Consider the following 25,520-nt stretch of genomic DNA (forward strand, 5'->3'; position numbering starts at 1 on the left):
TGGTCATTGACTTTTAGATTCTTAGAGACCACGAGTGACAGTGATGCCAGTATGTGCCATTTCCTCTTCCTCTTCCTCTTCCAGGGGCTCAAGATTCAGGAGTCTCTGGGTCAAGATTCTGGGTCAGTGTGGCCGTGTGGTCACCTCGCTGAGAACTGGTGACCCCTTATTCCTGCTTAGCCTGCCACTGACAGCCAGACAGAATTTTCAAGTAGTCATTTCCCCCATTATGATTACATCACATTACAATTTGATTATTATAGAAAGTCAGACACTACAGGAATACACATGCTTATTCTTGAAAACTTACTACTGTTAAAATTTTGACATATACCTCGGGAGAACTTTTTGACATATAAACCTATACTTGTATTGTTTTACACAAATAGGATCATGGTATACATGTGCTTGTAAAGTTTTTTTCCCCAAACCCCTTAATTTACGTTAGGGACAACTTTACATGTCAGTAATGTAAAGATCGAATTCATTCACTTTAATGGCCTGCTGGGATCCAACTCTGGATACCTTGGCTTCATTTGAATCAGTCCCAGGCTAATGGACATTTAGGTTGGTTCCAATTTTTGATAATTCTAAGCAATACAGCAGTGAGCATCTCTGCGGATGTGCATGGGTAAAATTCACGTCCCAGACTTGTAGTTGCAAGTTTAAAAGGAACGTTAGAATCTTAAGCCAGATTGCCCTCCAAAGTGTTCTAGCTTGGAACACACCTGCGGCAGGAGACCCCCATTGCCCATTCATTTGCCACCCAAGGACCTGAAGACCAGACGAGGTCTGTACTCAGGGAGCAGATTCAGGGAGGAGGTGATCCTGACTGTAGGATAACTGAGTCCTAGATTTCTCTTAAGGGAACAACTAACTTCTAGGCTCAGGAAAGGGAGGGGGAGCTGGGTGAGACCATTTCATTCATACAGCATGTTCCTGAGTTCCCATGTGTGTAGGGCTCTGCCCCATCCCAGGCAAAAATTACTCAGAATTACTCAGGATATGATTTTAATGATAATCAATCTGAATAAGCCAAAGACAAATTTGTGTATCTATCTATCATCTATCTAATCTATGTATCTATCTATATGTTTCCTATTGCTGCTATAACAAATTATATAAGCTTATCTATCATCTCTCTCTCTCTCTCTAACCTATATTGGTTTTCTATTGTTGCTATAACAAATCACCTAAGCTCAGTAGCTTAAAACAACACAAACTTGTTATCTGACAGTTTTGAATGGTGGAAGTCCTGAATTGAGGGCTCTGTAGAGCTCTATTCTGTCCGAATGCTCTAGGAACCGGTTTCCTTGCCTTTTCCATCTTCTGCCAGTGCCCACATTCCTTGGCTGATGGTCCTCTCCCATCTTCAAAGCCAGCTCTGTAACACCTTCACATCTCTCTCTGACTCGGCCCTCCACTGTCATCACCATGCCTCCTTCTCTCACTCTCCTGCCTCCCTCTTTCATGTATCAGGATTCTATGATTACATTGGGCGCACTGGGTAATCCAGGATCATCTCCCAGTCCCAAGATCGTAGCTTAATCACATCTGCAGAGTCCCTTTTGCCTGATAACATATGTTCACAAATTCCGCGGATTAGGCTGAGGACATCTTAATGTGATGAGCTGCGATTCAGCTGATCATACCATCTATCCAATCATCCATCTGTCCATCCATCCATCCATCTACCTACCTACCTATCTGTTACGGCTGTTCCCCTGACCCCACTGCCATCCTCCCTTAATCTCCTGGTTCCTTGTGATCTTTAAGGATATTAATATTGAATTCATTATAAGAGCTCCTGACCCACCGAATGTGCTTAATAACTACTGGTTGAATGAACAAATGAATAATACTTAAGAGGGTTTAAAATTTGAATAATTCATTCTCTTTATTACTGAAAACAAAACAACAAAAGCAACATTCTTACTTCCAAAACAGTGTTTTTTTAACCAAGGTTCTGCAAACATTTTATTTGAATTTAATTTTTATTATATCTTTCAAGTATTAAACAGCTAGTAAAAATACTACCTGCACTTAAGTATCCCCAATGTTTTTTGTCAGCCAAAATTATCTTGATTGTATGAGCTGTAAATGCTTTAAATTAAACTTATAAAATAAGCTTATAATAATATCACTGTTACTCTTGTTTTTTGAGAAGAGATTCCACTGCCAAATAAAAAAAAGCGAAAACCACTTCCCTGGAACAGGGTTGGTCTGTTTGCTTCAGGCCAATGTTCCTGTGTGTGGGTTAGTTCCCCCAGTCCTCTCACTGCTCACTTACCTGTGAGTCATTTAGTTATTCAATAAATTCCAGCAGGACTGCAACCTTCAGTGTGCAAACCTGGGTCTGTTCTGTTTACCCACGGCTCTCCAGCACTGGCACAGGGCTGGCTCATTGTAGGTGCTTATGAAATATTTGCTCAATGAATGAAATGCTCACTGCCTTTACATGAAGTTCCGTGATGGACATGAGGGCGTAAACATGAATAAGAAGCTCTCTCAGCCCTTAAGATGTCCACAGGCTGGCCCAGGAGGAAGACATAACGTTGGTCCACTATCATGTAATACACTAAACGCTGACCGGGAAGGTCTGAGCAGGGATGGGTAGAGTCAGTGTTGCCATCAAACAGAACTTGCCATAATGTGAGTGAGGCGCAGAATTCAGTCTATGCGGACTTAGTCTTAAAACCATGCAACATTAACCTTGGGAGGTGCCTCAGAGACCCAGTGGGAGTGAGGTGACTCTTGGGATTCCCCTTATCCCTGCTCCCCAATCGAAATATATTTTCTGTTAATTCATGATTGCTATAAAAATACAAAAAAGTAGCAAGTGAAATCCACCTGCCCCTCCCACCTCCAACCCACAAGAATAGCAATTGTGAGAAGTTATGTATACATCCTATAGGATTTTGTGCTTCATAAATATTTACATACACATACATACATGTATATGTAAAATGTATAGATAACCCAATCCATGTACATAATTGTACTTATATACGTGAATTGGTTTATATTATGTATACTATTTTATAAATGACATTTCCCTCTTTATAATATCTTTTCCTGGAAAGACATAGAAATCAACATGATCGTTTTTTGTTTGTTTGTTTTTTTTTTGACAGAGTCTTGCTCTGTTGACCATGCTGAGGCTGCAATGCAGTGGTGAAACCACTGCAGGCTCAACTTCCCAGGCTCAGGTGATCCTCCCACCTCAACCTCCCAAATAGCTGGGACCACAGGCATGTGCCACCACACCTAGCTATTTTTTAAATATTTTGTAGAGAAGGGGTCTTGCTATGTTGCTCAGGCTGGTCTCAAACTCCTGGACTCAAGCGATCCTCCTGCCTCAGCCTCCCAAGTAGGTGGGACTACAGGCATGTGCCACCGCACCTGCCCTTACACTGTCCTCTTTAAAGACGGTGTGATGTTTCATTTTATGATTGAATAGCACTTTTGTTAACTACCCTCCTGTTGATGGAATTGTAGATTGTTTATTTTTCTCTTTTGGTTGCTATCAAAAGCTATACTGCAATGTTCTTGGACATGTATCTTGGCGTACTTAACCTTATGATACATTTTCAGAAAAGGAATCATTGCATCCAAAGGTAGATACATTTAGAATTGTGAAGCATATCTTGGGAGTTGGTTTTCCAGGAAGGCTGTACCCAATTAAACTCACCAAGGGGGTGTAAGCTTGTTTCCTAGTAGACGTGACATTCTTAACCAGGGATTATTGTTCTTTTTAGTCTTAGCTGATTGGATTGAGAGAAACCCATCTGTTGTTTTAATTCACGCTTTTATTAGTAGTAGTGAGGTTGAGCATCTTTTCACATGCTCAGTGTCTGGCAGAGTTCAAAGGCAGATCAGAGAGGCAGAAAGATGCATTTTGAGTCTAGTGCACCAGGCAGATTTCCTTAATCAATAATGGGCTAAATGACTTGGCTGATTGCACACAGATAGCCTGTAGAATCAATCACCTTTACAAGATTCACCTTCACTCATATTTTGCTCATGTGTAGCTCATGTCTCTGCCACTGGGGTCAATGCCAGCTGATCTGTCCAGACATCATGTCCCTTTAAACCTCCAGATACACCCCCCTGTATGTGAACCCAAGCACTAATAAATCACCTTCATGTGGTTTAAATGTGTTAGGGGTAGGACAGCCTGAATCTCAAAGCCCAGCTTCACCACTTATCAGCTGTGGGCCTCTGGGGAAGTTACTTAACCTCTCTGAGCCTCAGTTTCCTTTTTTATAAAATGGTTGTGAAGAGCAGCACCTGCTTCTTAGGCTTGTTGTGAGGATAAAATGACATTAATGTGTGTGAGGGCTTAGTATAGTGCCCACCATGTAGGAACTGAGCAATTTGTGTCAGATATCAGTGGCCAAAGGTGAAGTTCTTTGAGCTGACTCCAAATAGCACAGGCTTGTTTTCATGGGACGAGTACATTCAGGACTACTGACTCCCTGGCATGGTAGAAAGATTTGCATTTGAGTCCTAAATCCTCCACTCATCCTTGAGAAAGTTCCCTCACTTCTCTGGGCCTGATCCTTCATTTGTAGAATCAGTGGCATTCAGATTGTGGCTGCCATTCACAATCACACATCCTCCTGGATCAAAACTCGGAACAGCCACCTCAGGACTGCAGCTCTAGGAACCAGGCTGCTGCTGGGGGGCTTCTGCCCAGCTTTGTAGGAAAAAAGCCGTTACAAGCTGCTCTCCTCCAGGGCTCCCCAGCAGGAGGGGCCTCCCCGGATCCTGCTTACAAACCAGCCAAGGGCAGGTCTTTTCAGATGGGGCTTCTTGTTTTCCCTCTTTTCGCACAAGGAAGCAGAGGTGAATGTGATTACAGGAGTGGTTAGGCTGCGTCCTTCACAACCCTGGGGTCCTCACCCTGCCTGCAATGTGGAAGCCACCTCTCCACCTCCCCTCCTGTTAGGCATCACCGAGTCTACCCAACTTGAGCAGAAGATGCTCATCCAAGTGTGAGTATGTCTTTTCTCGACACTTGCCAGCCCTGGGTGTTGGCAATCGTCTCTGTGTTTGCCAAACTGATAGATGTAGTTCATCCTTGTTTTAACTTGCATTTCCCTGATGACTTGCAAGTCTCCACATCTTTTCACATAGGGTGTTTGCATTTTATCTCCTGTGACTTGTTGATTTCTATCTGCTGCCGACTTTCCTCATAGATTTTTAAAGTATTTTTTTTCTTGTTGCTTTCCAGGAACTCTTTACATAGACTGGATAGTAACACTTTATCATTTGTTGCAAACATTTCCTCTCAGGTGAGGAAAAAGCTCTTATGACATTTTTTATAGTGTCTTTTGTCATAACAAAAGTTTAAGTTCTGATGTAATCCACTCAGCTTTCTTCCGTGATGGCTTCTGAATTTTAATTTGCTTGGAGAGACGTTCCCCACTACCATTTATTTCTTACTGACTTTGTTCTCATTAAACCCTAATATAGACTTCTATCCACCCAGGGAAATTCCTTTGGACTTCCCATCATAAAGACCGGCTCCCCTTCCTGGGAGATTTGCATATCTCATTTCCTCTCTGACATTCACGAACTGTTCTTTTAAAACTGAGTTCTGGCCGGGCACAGTGGCTCACGCCTGTAATCCCAGCTCTTTGGGAGGCCGAGGTGGGCAGATAACAAGGTCAGGAGACGAGACCATCCTGGCCAACAAGGTGAAACCCCATCTCTACTAAAAATACAAAAATTAGCTGGGCATGGTGGTGCATGCCTATAATCCCAGCTACTCGGGAGGGTGAGGCAAGATAATTGCTTGAATCTGGGAGGCAGAGGTTGCTGAGCCAATATTGCACCACTGAACTCCTGCCTGGCAATAGAGCTAGACTCCGTCTCAAACAACAACAGAAAAAACAAAAAACTCAAACTGAGTTCCCACACTTCCTCCTCTAGGAAGCCTCTCCCAGCCCACTGCCCCTCCAGTTCTCTAGTTACTGCTCTGTCCCCTGGGGCCGTTTGCCCCATCTTAAGTGGACGGTAGGCTGCACATTGGTTGGAAAGCAGCCTTGTGTGTTCATGTTTTTGGGATACTTCCTATGGGCTGAATGTTTTACAGGCCTTACTTCATTTCATCCTCACTGTCTTCTGTATACTGTCCCACCATCACCCTGATTTTATAGGCCACACATAAGAGGACAGACCTAGGCCAAGACAGTGTGACTCCAGGGCCTTGGTCCTCAGCCACTGTAGTTAATGTTTTCTGTTGCAGCAATAACAAATGGCCACAAATTTGGTGGCTGAAACAATACAGATGTATTATCTTAGAGTTCCGGAGGTCAGGAGTCCAACATGGATCTTACTGGTCTAAAATCAAGGTGTGGGCAGGGCTGTGATCCTTTCTGGGGGCTCTCGGGGACAATCGACTTTCTAGCTTCAAGAAGCCAACCTGCCTTCCTTAAGTTGTGGCCTGCCTGCATCTGCAAAGCCAAGAGTGGCCGGCTGAGTCCTTCTTACGCTACCATCTCTCTGGTTTTCACTCTTCTGCCTCCCTCTTCCCCATTTAAGGACCCTATGATTTCACTGGGCCCACTCAGGCAATCCAGTATCATCTCCCCAAAGTCAGCTGATTAGCAACTGTAATTCCACCTGCAACCTTTCTCCCATCTTTGCCATGTAAGGTACACATTTACCGATTCCAGGGAGGCGTGGGTAATGGTGGTGGGGTTATTCTGCCTACCCGCAGCCACTCTTCCATATTGCTTTTCTAAACTTCAATCACCTGCTTCCACCCCCAGGTGTCATCCTGCCTCCCTCCCTCCAACCTGGGGCTTAGATCAGCTCCTTGGAGTCACCTGGAGGGCCTGCGCAAACCCAGGCTGCTGCACCCCACCCCCAGAGTTTCTATTCTGTACTTCCAGGGCGAGGGCTGAAAATGTGCATTCCTAACAGGCTCCCAGGTAATGCTGATCCTGAAGGTCTGGGGCCCACACTTTGAGAACCACTGCGTTGAATTTGTTAATCCTTCAAATATTTATTAATATCTGTTCTGTTTGGGGAGCTGGGCTCACACAATGATAAATAAGAATGTCTCTGGTCTCAAAGAGATCCCAGTCTAAAGGAGAAAACAAATAGGCCATGACTATGGAGGGTGGTAAGTTCCTGGAGGGTGGTAAGTGCCAGGACATCAGTGAGCCCAACACCTACCTGTAGGAGGACTGCAGCGAAGGCTTCCTGAAGGAGGTGATGCCTGAGCTGAGTCCCACAATAGGCACTGAGCAGGCCAAGGATGGGAAGGAGAAGGGTGTTCCTGGCAGTAGCTGCCAACTGGGCAAAACTCCAGGGCAAGAGGGAGCCTGGTGCCTCTGAGAGGTATACGTAGCTCACACTGGCTGGAGCAGAGAGTAGGACAGAGGAGAGATGGGGCTGGACTTTGCTTTCAAGCCCTGAGCCCGGCTCCAACCCCAGGGCCAGGAGACCTGATGGTGGGATGACAATCTGGCTCGTAAGCCCTTGAGTGTGCAATGGAAGAGTGAGCGATGAGGGCCTCCCTATGAAGATGTGTGCAGCAAAGATAGAGATAACGAGGCCAGCCTAAGAAGAGGTGTAACCATGGCAACCAGCCTGAGGCTCTTTCTGCTGGTCTTTTCTGAAGGCATTAAAGACCGGATGTTCTTAATCTGGGGCTCAAGGATGGAGCTTCAAAGATCCGAGAGCCACTAAAATTATTTGCTAAATGTTGTGCATCTGTGTGTGTGTGCAGTTTTCCAGAGAGGATCCACAACTTTCACAAGATTTTAAAAAGCTCTCCCCACTGTGCTGCTTCCCACCCAAAACCAGCTGGGAAGATGGTATAGATCAGGAACTGTCAGCTCTGGTGCCTACAAGGGTTAAGTGGGACCTTCAGGGAGTCATGTGGCTGTGGAGATCAGCTCGGTCGTGGAGACCCCAACCCAGGTGGTGCTGAAGGAATTAAGAAGCAGACACGAAGATGGTGTGCAAAAATGAGAAACAGAGTGGGACGTCAGGGGACTGACAGCATTTCCCAGCTGAAGGCCCAGAGCAGACTCTGACCCATGTATTTATTCTTTGTGAACAAGTGATTATTTTTAATAAGCAGGTGTTCAGTGTTTATTCATAGAATAAAGACAGACTAAACAGGCAGATAGTGCCTGTTCACTACCAAAATAAAAATAAGCTGGCAAGCACCCTTTGCAAGTCAGCAATGGGCACAATTCTGTGTTCTGTGAACTGGTTTAACTAGTGCATGACCGGTATATACTGCTCACTATGGTATAACGCCCTGAGCAGTTTTCTGCCTGGGGACGGCTTGGTGTTCCTTGCCATCACTTTTCAGTAAACAATATACAGTCCAACACACACACGTCAAGACCTTTTCCCAGCACGTGGCAGAATGTAACATCTAGGGCATGGTGAGGATTGTGGTGGAACCAAGGTGTGAATGGGAAAACCAAGCTCTGTAAAATATTTTAAGGTTTCTTCTGAGCCAATATAAGTGACCGTGGCCTGGGAACACAGTCTCAAGAGGTCCTGAGAAGGTGTGTCCTTGGCAGTTGGATTAGAGTTTGGTTTTATGCATTTTAGGGGAGACAGGAGTTACAGGCAAAGACATAACTCAACGCATGGAAGCTGAATAGTGGTTTGGCTGGAAAAAGTGGGATATCTTGAAGCCGGGGTTTACAGGTTATAGGTGGATTTAGAGATTCTTTAATTTGCAATTGGTTAGAGGAATAAAGCTTTGTCTAAAGGTTTAAAGTCAGCAGAAAGGAATGTTTCAGAGAGGGAAGTCTGTGAACCAATATCCTGGGTCAGAGTTACTCGTAGAGATGTGTGAGTTCACCTTTGTCTGGCATGGCAGTAAGTCCTGTTTGTAATTTGTTATTTTATTGTCACAAAAAGTCCATTTTGTCAGTCTTGTGTTTGTTTTTTTTTCTTGCAGAGTCTCTTGCTGTCATCCAGGCTGGAGTGTAGTGGTGAAATCTCAGCTCACTGCAACCTCCACCTGAGGTTCAAGCGATTCTCCTGCCTCAGCCTCCTGAGTAGCTGGGACTACACCATCACACCTGACTAATTTTTGTATTTTTGGTAGAGATGAGGTTTCACTATGTTGGCCAGGCTGGTCTCAAACTGCTGACCTCAAGTGATCCACCTGCCTCAGCCTCCCAAAGTGCTGGGATTACAGGTGTGAGCCACCGTGCCTGGCCATTGTGATGTCCATTTTAACATTAATGCTGGTCAGATGCTGTGCCTAAATACAAAAGGGAGGAGAGTATAATGAGGTGTGTCCAATCTCCCATCCCATCATGGCCACCAATGCAGTTTTGCGGATTTCCCTGGGATTCTGCAAAAGTGAGTGGGTCTGTTCAATTGGCTGGGGGGCTTAGGACTTTGTTTTGGTTTACAGAGGACACTGAGCCTATTTAAAACTTGCTTTTTTTTTTTTGAGACAGAGTCTCACTCTTTTACCTAAGCCGGAGTACAGTAACACAATCATAGTTCACTGCATCCTCAAACTCCTGGGCTCAAGCAGTCCTCCTGCCTAGGCCTCTTGAATGACTAGGACTGCAGTTATGCACCACCACACCCAGCTCATTTTTTTTTTTTTGTAGGGATAGGGTGTTGCTGTATTGCCCAGGCTGATTTTCAACTCCTAGGCTCCGATGATCCTCCTGCCTTGGCCTCCCAAAATCCTGGGATTACAGGCATGAGTCACCGTGCCTGTCTTAAACTTTTAATATGATCAAATTAACAACATTAATACTTAATATTATTTTAATAAAAACAATATTTTATTTAACCCAGTATGTCCAGAATATCTTCACATGTAATCAATATAAAACATGAATGAAGTAGTTTTCATTTTCAAATATGAAGTCTTCAAAATCCAGTGTATATTTTACATTTCCAGCAATCTCCAATAGGATGCTAAATTTTCATCAGAAATCCTTAATGTGTGTTTAGATTTCATACAAATTACAGTTGGTAAAGTAGATTTGTGTATCCAAGTTGTTCTAAACACATTTACACCTTTTCCAGTAACTGAAACAAGTATCTAGTTTTAAATTTAAATTAGTTAAAATAAAGTTGACTGGGCATGGTGGCTCAAGCCTGCAATCCCAGCACTTTGGGAGACCTAGGCAGGCAGATCACCTGAGGTTGGGAGTTCGAGACAGCCTGGCCATCATGGAGAAACCCTGTCTGTACTAAAAATACAAAAATTAGCTGGGTGTGGTGGTACATGCTTGTAATCCCAGCTACTCGAGAGGCTGAGTCCTTCTCATGCTACCATCTCTCTGGTTTTCACTCTTCTGCCCTGAGGCAACAGAGGCAACAGAGAGAATCACTTGAATCTGAGAGGTGGACGTTGCAGTGAGCCAAGATTACACCACTGCACTCCAGCCTGGGCAAAAGAGTGAGACTCTCTCAAGATGAGATAAAAGAAAAGGAAAAGAAAAAGAAAAGAAAAGAAGGAAAGAAAGAAAGAAAGGGAGAAAGAGAAAGAAAGAAAAAAGAAAGAGAGGGAGGGAGGGAGGAAGGAAGGAAGAATGAGTGAGTCAGTTAAAAATTTAGCTCCTCATTGATACTAAATACCGTATTTCAAGGGCTCAGGTGTCTAGTGGTACCGTATTGGGTAGTACAAATCAAGATGATAATCTAAGTGACTTAGGAAGGGACACACAAGGGTCTATAACCTCGTTGGAAGGAAGGATGAGGGCAAGCCTAAACAACTTGAAGACCTCCAGAGCTTCTCTGGCAAGTACCATGGGGCCACGCTGCTGGCTGGAGCTCATTTTCAGAGGCAGCCACCACTTGGCTTCAGCCAGTTGTCATTTACAGAGAGACCCAAGATTATCATCTCCACTGATTATTTTTTCCTGAGAGAAATTGTAACTAGAGGATTTAAAAATGTGAGACCTCCTCATTTTCAGATGCTGGCAAGCTATTTAAAAGGTGTGAAAAATCCAGTGTGTGTGCTGGGGATGTGGTGGAGGGGATGTAGTTCGCTATCTCAGATGGAGATTGGTAGATCCTGATCTTCTGTTGGGAATATTTGTCATCTCGGAGTTCATGAGCAGTACCTTAATCTCCCCCAGCCATCTCAGAAATGCAGGCTGCCCCTCCCAGAAGTGCTATGTGAGAATTTTGACGCAATCCATCAGTTCCCAGCCAACTCTTGAAATCTGTGTCATTCTCTGAACCTCAGCAACATGATACTCCTGGCTCCCCAACCCTGGTTGCACAATGGAATCAACAATACTGTGGCCAGGTCCCATTCCCAGCAGTTTCAGTGTCATTGGTCTGGCTGGGGCATTGCTTGGGCATAACTGGCTGGCAAAGCTCCCTGGGGAACTCCAGCCCATAGGCAAGGTGGAGAAGCACACGCCTCTGTGCCTGGCCTTCTTGGGCCCAGCATGAGTCCTATGTTCTTCTGATTTGTGCCACCTTGAACAGCCGAAGGGGGCACCCATAGCTCTGCCTTTCCCTCTCTCCCAGCCCATCCTCCCATGTGATTCAGGAAGCTAGATTACTTTAGTTATATTTCAGAATGTTTTATTCTTGTTGTCTATAACACAAAATAGCCATGCTTGTGACTTTCATAACCCACAGGTCAGCTCTAGCAAAATTGTTACGTGAAGGAGATATGGTGAGCATCGTTCAACAATTCAAAGATGGTCACACTGGCCAGAATGAGCCAGTCTTCTTTGTCTTCATGGGAAAATTGTAGCCACAGAGGGATTTTAGGAGCTCAGTTAAGATGATGTGCAAAAATGTAAAGGTCAGATTTGCCTTTTATAACATCTCTTTCCCACCCATCCCAGCTCTGTCCCCACAGGGGTTGCTTCGTAGATGCGAGTGTTGCTGTATCCTGCTGTTCAGGTTGTACACTGCATAAGAGTGTTACACTCAGAGGGGCACCGTTTACATCATTGTCATGCACTAAGTTATGTGAGTTATATCGGTGGACATGCAGAATCCAAACCTCCTGGCAAGTCTGGAGGCAACAGAGGAGAGACCCTCTTCATAGGCACGCATGGTTACGTACATATTCCTGAGTGCCTGTGCACCCACAGTTCCCTGGCATACCCATATGCACATGGCTGTGCCCTGAGATTGCCTTTCAATCTCTGCTCTAAGGGGCCCAATTCCCCTTAGATTCATTGATTCCTGACTCAGGACTGGATGTGTCACTTTATCTGGGGGTTGGAGATAGGGTGGAACATGGAGTGTGCACACAGCCAGTGGCATGTGCACCTGTCACCCGGGAATGTGTATGAGCAGCAGAGAGTGGGCTCACCGCTCCTCTGGCAGAGCTGCTGGGGTTGTGCAATAGCGTGCTGTCCCTGTCAGCTATCACCGTGTGACAAATGATCCCCAAACCTAGCAGTTATCATTTCCTGAGGTGACGTCGTGTACTCCTGCTCCGGTGTCTGAAGGAGGCTGGGGATTAGCTGCTCTACTCTAGGCTCTGCTGAGCGGCTCCTTTTCTAGCTGTAGGTCCGGCTGAACATATTCCTCCCTGCTGTCTGGGCTATGGTCTGTGCCATATGTTTTCATCCTGGGACCCAGGCGGCAGCTGTCCAGGGACGGTTCTTCTCATGGTGTTGATAGAGGTGTGAGAGGGCTACCCCACTGCCCGGCCACACTGCATACCTGGGCTTGCCCAGAGCCAAAGGCACATGGCATCACACACAGCCATTCCCCCATGGTGGCCAGCTCTCTCACCACCTCTCTCCCTCCTTTCTCTTCACCCCCAGCTTCTCATCTTGCCCCAGACTCCCCGCTTAGCAAAGTAAAGCTTGGCACTGCCCAACCGCGGCTGTCTGTTGCTCCTCCAGCAAGCCACCGGGGATGATCTCAGTCTATCACACCACAGCAAATCATCACCCAACAATAACTTTGGGACAAGGGACATGTTCAAAAGAGTGCAGCAACCCTGTGGCTCAGGTGCTAGGGATAGGAGGAGCTCAGCTGGTCTGAAGCAGAGCTGGAGCCACATCCAGCTGGTGGTATTCCCTCACCAATCACAGGCTGCATCCAGCCAGCGCAAGAAAAGAAAACATTCACAATGGAGGAAAGACAGTTGTACAGGCAGCTTATTGCACAGTGGTTGAGAACAGGGACTACAGAACCAGACTTCCTGGGGTCAACTCCAGTCCTGCCATTTACTCATCAGGTAACCTTGCAGAAGTCACTTTATCGCTGTACCTCTGTTTTCCCATCTGTAAAATGGGATAATGATAAGTTGTGAAGAGTAAATGAGTTAATCCATGCTAAGCAGTGTTTCTCAGCCAGGGTGATGATGTTCCCCAGGGAACAGCTAGCAATGTCTGGAGACGTGTGTCATTGTTAGAACTGAGAGGGATGCTTTGGCATCTACTGGGTAGAGGCCAGCGATGCTGCTAAACTCACTGTAATACACAGGGCAGCCCATCTTCACAGCCAAGAATCAGCCGCCTGAAATGCTGTTAGTGCTGAGCCTGGGGAACTTTAATGCGGTTCCAAGGACTACCTTGCACCTAGTCAGTGTTAATGCCTATTGCTTAGAATAGTCAATGCCAGCTTACGCCAGGGTCTGTGTTGGAGTCACTTGTCCCTCTGGCCACAGAATCTGAGCTTGTGACTGAAGGCTTTTCCTTCATTCACTGTAGCTGATAATATTTATGATGAGGATAATGGTGATGCTACAGCTGCTGATAATAATATTATTATTATAACAATTCCCATTTCTTGTTCAGATTTTTTTCTTTTGAGACAGGGTTTCGCTCTTGTTGCCCAGGCTGGAGTGCAATGGCTTGATCCCAGCTTACCACAACTTCTGCCTCCTGAGTTCAAACCATTCTCCTGTCTCAGCCTCCTGAGTAGCTGGGATTACAGGCACCAGCCACCACGCCAGGCTAATTTTGTATTTTCAGTAGAGATGCGGTTTCTCCATCACGTTGGTCAGGCTGGTCTTGAACTCCCGACCTCAGGTGATCCGCCCGCCTCGGCCTCCTATAGTGCTGTGATTACAGGCGTGAGCCACCGCGCCGCGCCTACGCCAGATATTTTGTCAGACATCTTTACATTTCCTGTGATCCTCACAGTGAGGATAGCTCTGATTAGCCCCCACTTTGCAGAGGAAACCAAAGCTCAGAGAGGTGAAACATCTCACCCATGACGCCACGGTGTCCGGATGGACGGAGCTCAGCCTGTTAAACTCTGGAATGCCATACATGGAGCCACACCCTCTGCTGTCAGAGTTTCATCAGAGTCAGAGTGGAGAAGTCAAGGACAGGCTCTCTCAGTGGAATCGAGGGCTACCTCCAAAGCCCTAATTGCCACTTTTCGGGGAAGCCCTTGGCTGGGTTGCTGAAGCCAGGCCACCTTCCTGCCCCAGCAGGTCTAGGCTGAGCTCACCTGGTTTGGCTGCTGGAGAGGAGGCTTGGCCATGCCTCCACCAGTTCATCCCGATGGCCTGCATTCTTGCTCCCTCAGTCATGCTGGCTCTCGGTTTCGCAGGCTCTGGCTTCTGTAGCTGTCAGCCTTGTATGGGTTTCTGTAGCCCTGCCCTTTGGCAAAGGCCTTTGCTCTACTGTCATGTGATTCTCAGTGCCTGATGTGACTTCAGGGGCAACAATCTCACTAAGATCATCTTGCAAAGCCCCCTTCTCTACTCCTGTTTTCCCATTTTACAGATTTGGAAACTGAGGCCCATAGAGGAAAAGGGACATGTCCACAGCTGCACAGAGCATGAGTGAGGGAGCTTGGACTGAGCTGAGGACATCTAGGCCCTGCCTCATCTTCCAGGACACCTGAAAATTGGGGAAATGGGGGGAAGTTCATGTGTGTGGAGGGAAGGGCTTTGCATTCAGGTAGGCTCTAAGCCACTGTGAGGGCTCTGGCCTTTTGATTCACTGGGGGGAAATATATTTCTTCCATGGTCCGTGCTTGCAAGCCCCTGACCACTCTCTGCAGGACAGGAACTAGAGGCCACTGACTGGCTGGGAAGTCTTGGGTGAGTCACTTGCCCTGTCTGAATCTTAGATAGGAAGAGCCCAGAAGCAACATATATTGATCAAACTAACGTTGACTGAGGACTTCCTATTCTCAGTCCCTTATGTGTATTAACTTCCTAGTAACTGTCTCAGTAAACATTTGCTGAATGAGTGAATTGGCTTTTGCGCTACACTGCCCCCGGAAGTCTCTGTTACCTTCATATTAAAATGAGGAAGCTGAGGTCCAGCCAGGTTTGGGGACTCCCCAAGGTGACTTTGCTAATAAACAACAAATCTGGGGTTCAAATTCAGACCAGTTTGACACTAGAGCCAAAGTTCTTGACTTCTAAACTTACAAATCTGTTTATCTATTGCTGAGTGGCACATAACATCATTTTATTCTGCTCAGGAATTTGATGGGTGAGAAACTGGGACAGAGGGGGCAAGGATACCTGCTGTCTGCTCCATGATGTCTAGGGTGTCACCTGGGAAGACTGAACAGCTGGGGGTGACTTCATGCAGGGGACTGGAGGCATCTGTCTGGAAGCTTCTCCACTCATGTGTCTGACACCTACACTAAATTGATTCAAGGGTGAGGTTCGGCTAGGGCTGGTGACTGGAGCACCTGCATGTGACCTTGCACTTGGCCTGGGCTTCTCAACATAGCCACCCATTCCAAGGAGCAAGCAGAGAGTGTGAGCCAGGTGGAATCAGCTTGGTCACTACAACGAGACAGAGAAGTCCCATCACTTGACCTCCGCCGTGTTCTCTCAGCTGAAGCTGTCACAAGCCTGCCAGATTCAGCAGGAGGAGACATAGGCCCCACCTCCCCACAGGAGAACTGTCAAAGAATTTTTGGACCATATATGATATCTGCTTATAACTACTATATTCCAGGCAGTGTTCTAGACACTGGGGAGGCAACAGTGAGTAGAGAAGCCAAGAAAGAAATAGTCCCACTTGCAAAGAATGTGTTATACAAAAGCACATAGCAGGGACCTAATCCAGGTTAGGGATGAGAAAAGTTGTGTCTGAGGAAGTGACTTTGCATCTAAGACCTGAAGGGTAGTTGGCAAACAAGGGAAGGGCATTCCAGGGAGAGGGAAGAAGGAGGGATGGGAGATGAGACCAGAAGCGTAGGCAGGTCAGTCCAGCGCCTTCAGAAGGCATTTGGATTTTATCCTCAGCGTCCTGGGATACCATGAGGATTCCTAGAGGGGGTGACAGGCAAGTTTTGTGAGCTTGGTAGATCTTTCTGAACCAGAGAAGGATATCTAGAAGAAACACAGGAAGACTACAATGAGGTGGTCCAGGCTGAGAAGTGATGGTGGCTTGGACCAGAGTGGTGGTTAGAAGTTAGTGGATATAAGAGTTGTATGAAACGTAAAATTCATTAGGGGTTCATGGGATGTGGAGTCACCAGAGTGGCTGTGAGGAGTGGCTCTCAGAGTGCTTGATGGTACCATCTGGTGAGACAGGGAACTCTGAGATGGCGCAGTGTCTGCAGTGGGGAAGGAAATGCATTCAGATTACTTCACTTACACCTGAGGGCTCCCTAAATCATCTAGTGTGGCAGTTAAGCACCCTGGCACTGGAGCTTGCAACCTGGGTTCAAATCCAGGCTCTGCCACCTGCCAACAGGAAAAGTCTGGGTGGGTCCCCCAATCCTGTTGGGTCTGTTTCCTTGTCTGTGAATTGGAGACAATAGCACCCCTACATGGGACTGATATATTAAACTGATTGATGCTTGGCCAGGCTTGATGGCTGCCATGTGGAATCTCAGCACTTTGGGAGGATCACTTGAGTCAAGGCATTTGAGAGCAGCCTGAGAAGCACAGCAAGACCTAGCGTCTACCAAAAATAAAATATTAACTGGGCATGGTGCCATGTACCTGTAACTCTAGCTACCTGGGAGGTTGAGGCAGGAGCATTGCTTGAGCCTAAGACTTTGAGGCTGCAGTGAGCTATGATCGCGCCATTGCACTCCAGACAGAGCAAGACCCTTTTCAAAAAAAAGTAATGAGAAAGAAACCTATGCTTGGAAATGTTTGCTGCTGGGTGTGTAGTAAGTATTCAGTAAAGGTTTAAAAACCAAATTACAACTGGAGACAGTTGACCCCACTGTATTCTTAAACATGTATACTTCTTTGCATACACTACACATCAACAAAGCGCTGGAAACAAAACAAAACATCAGCTGTATTTGTGAGGCTCTGACACGTTTTGTGGCTGTGTTCTCTTCCTGTCATTCTCTTCCTAAAAGGGGGATGCTCACCAGCACGCTGCAAAACGGTATGTTGGAGCAATCACACCTTCAGCGCTGTGGGGGTTTCATTTTGTTTCTGTTCTTTCCTGTGCCCCTCTCTGACCTCCTCGGAATGTTCATCCAAAGAAATAATTGCTGCCCCCTCGCTGCTTAGCTATCCAATGGTGATAGTGTTGACAATTTTGCTTTGGTTTAGTTGCTGCAGTTTTCAAATTGTCACGAAAATACACAGATGCCGGTAATTTCAAAGCAGATCGCAAAGCAACCAAAGAAAGAGCTGCGCCCCCAGCATGGGGCGCCAAACAGATTCGCAGGAGGCAGTGACTAGCAGTTTTCCCGAAAAGCGTAAATGGAGCAGAACAGCCAATTTTATAATTAACTGAGACTTTGTCTCCAGGGAAGCTTCTGCTCCATGCAGATACTTGAGATGTCGCCAGGAGGTTGTGCTCTGTCCCTTTTTTCCGGCTTTGGCTCATTGGAGGTGTCTTTGCTTTCCTACATTTTGAGTATGTTTCGGGATGGAATTGTTTATGACTCAGAGTTGAGCTCCGAGCTCCGTGTGGGCAGGATGCTTGGGAGGAAGCCATAAGCTAGGCTCTATGGTAAAATCCTGGCAGGACAGGCCATGTGCAAAGAGAACATGGGTCCCTCACTCAAACATTGTGAAGAATTTTGAGATGGTGACAAGTGGAGCCCTGAACCAAGTGTGGGCCGCTTCTACACCCGGGCCCTGTGTGACTGAACAGGTCACAGAGCCATGGAGCTGGCCCTAAGTCCTGGGTTACACCTCCGGAAAGTTGGGGGACAACAGTGAGTGAGGTCATAGGCAGAGGGCAAAATACAGCCTCAGGGACTCCAGGGCACGGGATCCACAAGGGGGCTAAGCAGACAGCAGGGGTAAAATCAAAACAAACAAACAAAAATCCAGTAAAATAGCCCTTTTTTAGAGGCAATGTGGCAAGGTTTCACAAACCCTTTGATTCAGCAATCCTACTTCTAGGATTCTCTTCTACTGTACAAAGGACCAAAGGTATCAGATGGTATTACTTGTGATATTGATGAATAGAAACAACCCGAACCTTCATCAAAAGGAGATGGGGATATTTCAAGTAAACGCACTGTGTGGGGACCCGCCTGTGAGCATCCAGCTGCTCAGCAAAGAGCTATCAAATGCTTAGCATGCATGGGATGCTTGTGGGGCTGGTGGAGACTTGAGTTCGGTGTCTTGGCTGACATGAGCCCAAAACAATGCCCACTGAGGAGCCACTCCAGCCCCTCCAGCCCCACACGGCTTCCAGTTCACGTGCCTGATACTGACCCCTCTGCCTTTGGTTCAACACCTTGAGAGAATGACATTGGCTCAGTGAGGCATAACGCCTCTGTGCTCAGGTACTTGCTCTGTTCAAAGCTGATTGGGAGTGGGTAAAAGATGAGATGCTCCTGATACCAACAGGAAAACCAGGGCTTGGCAGCCAGACTGACAAAGGAGGAGGTGGAGGTGTGAGGGAAGGAAGCAGGAGATGCTCTGGGTGAAACTTCAGTGGGATCTGTGAGGGACTGCCTTGCCATTTCCTCACCTGTCCTGGTGTTAATCTCCTCTTGTGAATGCTGCCTCTACCATATGTATGCCTTTAGGTGAAGTACGCCTGGGGAGAAATATGAGATGTCTGCACACCGAAGTGTTAGCGTGGAAAATGCGGTCGTAGTCACAGGAGAATGATTGATTTTCTACTTTGCTCACTTCTGCATTGCTGGGAGTTTTTACAGTTACTGCATATTGATTTTATAATGGAAAATATAGCTAACAAAAGTATGTTTTAAGGCTGGGCTCAATGGTTCACTCCTGTAATCCCAATACTTTAGGAAGCAAAGGCAGGTGGATTGCTTGGGCCTAGGAGGTTGAGACCAGCCTGGGTAACATTGCAAAAACCCTGTCTCTATGAGAAATACAAAAATTAGCCAGGCATGATGGCATGTGCCTGTAGTTCCAGGTACTCAGGAGTCTGAAGTGGGAGGATGGCTTGAGCCTGGGAGGCGGAGGTTGCAGTAAATTGTGTCATGCCACGTACTCCAGCCTGGGGCACAGAAGCAGATCTTGTCTCAAAAAAACAAAAATGAACAAACAAAACAAAAACAGAAAAGCATAATTAAAAAAAAAACAGCATGTGGATGACTTTCCCTTTTTAATCCAAATGAGTCTTCTTTTTTATTTCTTTTTATTTTATTTTATTTTTGAGATAGAGTTTTGCTCGTCACCCAGGCTGGAGTGCAATGGCACAATCTCGGCTCACTGCAACCTCTGCCTCCTGGGTTCAAGCGATTCTCCTGCCTCAGCCTCCCAAGTAGCTGGAACTACAGGTGTCTGCCATCGCACCTGGCTAATGTTTTGTGGGTTCACCATGTTGGACAGGCTGGTCTCAAACTCCTGACCGCAGGTGATCCACCCGCCTTGGCCTCCCAAAGTGCTGGGATTACAGGTGTGAGCCACCGCACCCAGCCGAATCTTCTTCTTTTTTTTTTTTTTTTTGAGATGGAGTTTCACTCTTGTTACCCAGGCTGGAGTGCAATGGCGTGATCTCAGCTAACCGCAACCTCCGCCTCCTGGGTTCAGGCAATTCTCCTGCCTCAGCCTCCTGAGTAGTTGGGATTACAGGCACGCGCCACCATGCCCAGCTAATTTTTTGTATTTTTAGTAGAGACGGGGTTTCGCCATGTTGACCAGGATGGTCTCGATCTCTTGATCTCGTGATCCACCCGGCCTTGGCCTCCCAAAGTGCTGGGATTACAGGCGTGAGCCACCGCTCATGGCCAATCTTCTTTTTTAATAGGGCAGATCAAACTCGATGTTTACTGGTTTCCGCCTTTTGTTTGTTTCCACATGGGCACTTAAATACCTATAGAACTTGCAGAATATACATTTTTCCTATTTGCGGAAAATGGGAAAATGGATTTCTTCCCTCTCTTCTGGCAGGGGTAGTTTGCGGTCTATTTGCTAAAGGTCTAGGAGATTCCAGTCTAGTATTTTTGTCATTATGACCAACCCCACCATTTCTCAAGGATTTGGACTGGCAGCAGAGACATTTTGTTCTTAAGCTCTTCTGAAGTCCTGGACTTCATTTATATGAACCAGGAAACTTGCAGTGTCTTACTCTGAGATTTTTTGATTGCATGAAGCAGAAATTCATTCAGTGTAGCTTGGGAAGAAGAGGGGGATTAAAGGGAAGGATGTAGGAGTTGGGGCTCTAGGGGTAAACCGCATAGCCTGGATCATGAGAGGCTGCAACTGGGACCTGGAAAATCAAGCCTAGGCCACCCCACATCCCTCCATGGCTGCAGAGGGGCCCCTCTCTGCTTTCTTGGAAGATTGGCCACTCCAGCCCCTCCAGCACCACCTGGCTTCTGGTTCATGTGTCTGATACTGACCCCTCTGTCCTTGGTTCAACACCTTGAGGGAATGAGATTTGCTCAGTTATGTACAGTGCCTCTGTGATCAGGTACTTGCTCTAGTCAGCGCTGTCTGGGAAAAGGAGGAGATGAGGTGCTCCGGTGATACAAGCAGTGCTTGGCAGCCAGACTCACAAAGGAGGAGGTGTGAGGGAACAAGACAGGAGACGCTCTGGGTAAAAATTCAGTTTGATCATGAGGCACTGCCCTGTCATTTCCTAGCCTGGTGTGGTGTTTAGTTTCCTCTTGTGAATGCTGCCTCTACCATATGTATGTCCAAGCCTGTTTGCCTTGACCAAGAATGTGGAAGCAAGCAGTGGTCTCTGTCCCATGCAGCATCGCTGGTTTCCAAGGATCCCGCAGGGGTGAGGGGTCACCAGTCAATTTGCTGAGATCACTCTGAAAAACATGCCTGGGAAGCTTTCTCAGCCCTCAGGGGCCCCAGGCTGATTTCTGGAAAGCCACAAGCCTCAGCACAGACCTGATCTCCCTGCACCTTCCCCACTTGCTACAGCTCTGGCCCCTCCTCGGGCCGAATGAATCAGCTTCCCCAGAAGAATCCCCTGCGACCACGCCCTGCTGGCTCTTCCCGCTCCCGGATGTCCTCAGCAGAGAGCTCCAGCATGGACAGCTTTTGGATGGAGGTGGAACGGATCCAACAGAGGGATGAGCTGAGGGAAGAGGACAGTGGCGGGAATGAAGGCCAGCTTCCAGAGGGTGAGGGACCCTGGCTGGGGCCTGTAGGGGTAGTATGAGGGCTTGATTCCAGGCAGAGAAATGTGAGAGGATCCAGACATGAATCAGAACATGACAGCATTTTCTCTGTTGCCTGGACTGGTGCAGTATCCTCTTCACTGCTCTCCCCACTTCACCTGTGCTGCTTATTGCCTGTCCTCCATGCCACAGTCAAGACGATCTTTTAGTAATGCAAATTAGATTATGTCTCTCTTTAGAGTGAGTCCTTCAGGAAATATTTATTGAGTGCCTATGATGTGCCAGGCACTAGTTAAGCACTGGGATACAACAATGAACACAAAACAGTTTCCTATCCAGGGAGCTAACATTCTAGGGAAATTCTAAGCCATCTGCAATCCTCATATATCTCTCCATCTATCTCAGAGTAATAGACAATTATGTGCCCCTATTATCTACTACTATGTAGCAAACCACCTCAAACTTAGCAGCATAATGCAACAATAATTAATTGTTATGACTATTACTAAACCTCACTGTTGGAGGGTTGACTGGGCTCAGCTAGGCAGTTCTTGCTCAGGGTCTCTCATGAAGTTACAATCAAATGGTGGCTGTGGCTGGAGTCATCTCAGAAGATTTCTCATCTATGTGTCTGGTGGTGGATGTGATCAACAGGGGGCCTCATCTGGGATTATCATCTGGAATACCTGCATGAGGCCTCCACATGTGGCCTGGGCTTCCTCACAGAATGGCAGCTGTGTTCTAAGCACAAGACCAACAGAGAGAGCTGGGTAGAAGCTGTCTTGCTGTTTATGACCCAGTTTTAGAAGAAAGACATCATTGCTTCTGCTACATTCTATTGCCCTGCATGTAGCTATGTTCAAAGAGATGGGAATTAGACTCCACCTTGTGATGGAGTGAGAGTCAAAGAATTTGGGGACATGTAATAAAGCCACCAGATCGTAACTTATCAGGCTTTACAAAATTGGCTTCATGCCTCCTCTCTGCCTCTTCTCCTTCCACCCTGGCTAGGTGTCACTCTACTTCTGCCCTCAGGCCTCCTTGCTGGTCTTTGACCATAAAAGCACTTTCCTGCCTTAGGTCCTTTGTCCTCACTGCTCCTCTGGCCTAAAATGGTCTTGCCCAAGCATCTGCACGACTTGTTCTCTCCTATCAGGACTGGGCTCAAATGTCACCTCCTCAGAGAGGTCTTCACAAGCTTCCCTACATAAAATAGCACCCCTGCCCATCACTCTCTAGCCCCTCCCCTACTTTATTCATTGCTACAGCAATGATCGCTGCCTGACATTACCTAGCACACTTTACTGTGCATGCATCTGTGACCCCCACTAGAATGTAACTTCCGTGAGGCCAGGGACATCATCAGCCCTTTTCATTGCTGTGTCCACAGTGCCTAGAACAGACCCAAGCACATTCCCATCCTCCATCCTTACTTGTTCAGCACATGAGGGAATGAAAGGGCTCACGTGGAACCCTTCCTGGTTTGGCATATAATTAACTCAGCTGGGCTTGCCCCTGGTTGGCAAAACAGACCATGTGGTGATGCAAACCTCCGAAGGGCCTAATAGTCACATGCAGAGCCTCCAAGTGTGGAATGTAAAAAATCCATGGTGACACTAGAGTGGCTTCAGGAGATGCCCTGTGTCAGACGTCCTCCTCCACGTGACCTATCTGGTGTCATGATGTGGCCAGCAATCTAATTTCCAACAACACAGAGGGAGTGGAGTCAGAGTGGGTCAGAGAGAAGCCACTTCGGGCAACTAAATAAACACAGGAACTTTTTTAGACTCAGAGGGCAGAGGGATCCTGAGTAGCATGGAGCCAAGATTGTTTTTCTTCCTCCTTTCTTTCTTATTTATTTGATTTTTGAGACAGAGTTTCACTCTGTCGCCCGGGATGGAGTGCAGTAGAGCAATCTTGGCTCACTGCAACCTCCACCTCCTGGGTTCAAGCGATTCTCCTGCCTCAGCCTCCCAAGTACCTGGGACTACTGCATTCACCACCACACCCAACTAATTTTTGTATTTTTAGTAGAGGTGGGGTTTTGCCATGCTGGCCAGGCCGGTCTCGAACTCCTAATCTTGGGTGATCTGCCCACCTTGGCTCCCAAAGTGCTGGGATTATAGGCGTGAGCCACTGTGCCCGGCCATCTTTTCTTTTTATTTAGACACCAACTTGAACCAGAAGGATTGTTAATAATTTATTTTTCCCATCAATGTCTACTCACGGCAGGTGATGATGGATGCTCCATTTATGGTGGGGATGTTTCCTTTTAAAATAGATTTTTTAAGTGAAAAATGTAGCCTGTGATTAAGGGAATATATTTCGTAAGGAATTTTACAGGGGATAATTAGATACAGATAAAAATTACAAAGGTGGTAGGTGAATTTCAAGAAACAGTGGCTCATTGAAAGGATCCTGTACAAACAAAAAAATGTCTGGTATCGTGATAGAATCAGTACCTCCAGCAAGCACAAGTCAGGAATGGACCCGCAACACTGTGGCTGCCCTGGAGGCATCTGTTCTGGTTCCCAAGGGCAGGGAAAATGTTGGGGGAAGACTTGCACACCCTGGGCTGCCATAAAAGCAGTTTTGTTTGGGTTTTTAAAAACAACTATTGCCTTGTTGACTAACTTGGTCAGCACTGGGTACAACTACCAATCCTCTTGCACATGTGTTCAATTTCCAGCTGAACTCTCGTACGAGCCCTGGTCCACTTCCTCCATGATAAGGCTAGTGTTTCTCAAGTGTGATCTGAAGACCCTATTGCGTTAGAATAATCTGAGGAAGATATTCCAAGTGCAGATTCTCAGGCTCGAGGTCTGAATTCCTGTGCAGAATCTCTGGAGGCAGGATCCAAGATCCTGCAGTCTCAACACACACTCCCATTCCAATTAATGGTTTTGCTATGGGACTATGACAGTTTCCTTAGGAAGCACAGTCGAAGGGACAATTCCAACACCAACAAGGTCTTGAACATGGAGGACTTCCCAAGGGGAAATCGACTCCCAGCACCAACTTCCCAAGGGGACACCATGTGACTCTGTGGTGGTCTCTGACAGATTTTGGAGAAGTGGATTCATTACTTTGGAGAGAAGTGGGTCCAAAATCAGAACATGTGGTGCCCTTCTTCAGCCAGCTCTGTTTTCCAGGGATTGCTATGTTATGGGTTGACATCCACACACTGGCTAATGTCATCAGTAACCCCCCACCCCACCCCCAGTTCTCAGGTGGCTCATTAGATCTTCTTCCCCAAAGAGCCTGGTTGGTGTTCATAGGTCTCACAGTCATACGCAGGAACTCCTGTGTCCAGGTGAATGTGTGCTTCCACGCGGAGCTTTGGTTAGCATGTGTGGCCGAGTGCAGAGCTGTGTGTGTTCATCTGGATTTCACTTCCATTGGCAGAAGGGGAAGCTGAATCCCAGTGGCTGCAGGACACAGGCCTGTCGGGCCTCCTTGGTGGCCTGGGCTTGGACGGTGATCACCAGGAGCTCCTGTCCACCCTGACACAGACCCAGGTGGCTGCTGTGTGCCGCCGGCTGGACATCTATACTCGCTCACTGCGAAGACGACAAAAGGCACCTGTCAGAGATGTCAGGGATGTCTTTGGGGTCTTCAATTCCGGGGTGAGTGGCATATGAGTTGCTGCAGACCCTGTCTGACTGGGGTCTCTGTGCTGCCACTGCAGCCTGAGAGATGTAGTGATTCTGCTGCAGGGCTGTGTTGGGGTGTGTGTGTTGGGGTGTGTGTGTGCATGTGTTGGGGTGTGTGTTGGGTGTGTGTATATGTTGGGGTGTGTGTTGGGTATGTGTGTGTGTTGGGGTGTGTGCATATGTTGGGGTGTGTGTATTGGCTGTGTGTTGGGGTGTATGTGTTGGGTGTGTGTGTGTTGGGGTGTGTTTGTGTGTGTATATTGGGGTGTGTGTGTTGGCATGTGTGTGTTGTGTTGGGGTATGTGTGTGTTGGGGTAAGTGTGCATTGGGGTGTGTGTTTGTGTGTGTGCATGTGTTGGGGTGTGTGTATTGGGATGTGTGTGTTGGTTTTGGGGTGTGTGTGTTGGGATGTGTGTGCTTGTTAGGGTGTGTTTGCGTGTTGGTGCGTATGTTGCTGTGTATGTT

The 25,520-nt window shown here is 46.9% G+C and overlaps 1 protein-coding gene across 2 annotated transcripts in view; it reads left to right on the plus strand.

The window, feature by feature from the left end:
• The window catches only part of ARHGAP40 (Rho GTPase activating protein 40), a 47,024-nt gene that overhangs the window by 537 nt on the left and 20,967 nt on the right, over nucleotides 1-25,520 (plus strand). For both annotated transcript variants that reach the window (XM_008995932.6, XM_035298613.3), the window contains exons 2-3: nucleotides 21,203-21,405; nucleotides 24,808-25,028. In XM_008995932.6, coding sequence (XP_008994180.3) covers nucleotides 21,203-21,405; nucleotides 24,808-25,028 — 424 coding nt within the window. The remainder of the gene's footprint in view (nucleotides 1-21,202; nucleotides 21,406-24,807; nucleotides 25,029-25,520) is intronic.

This window comes from Callithrix jacchus, chromosome 5 (genome assembly GCF_049354715.1).
Source record: "Callithrix jacchus isolate 240 chromosome 5, calJac240_pri, whole genome shotgun sequence".
NCBI lineage: Eukaryota > Metazoa > Chordata > Mammalia > Primates > Cebidae > Callithrix > Callithrix jacchus.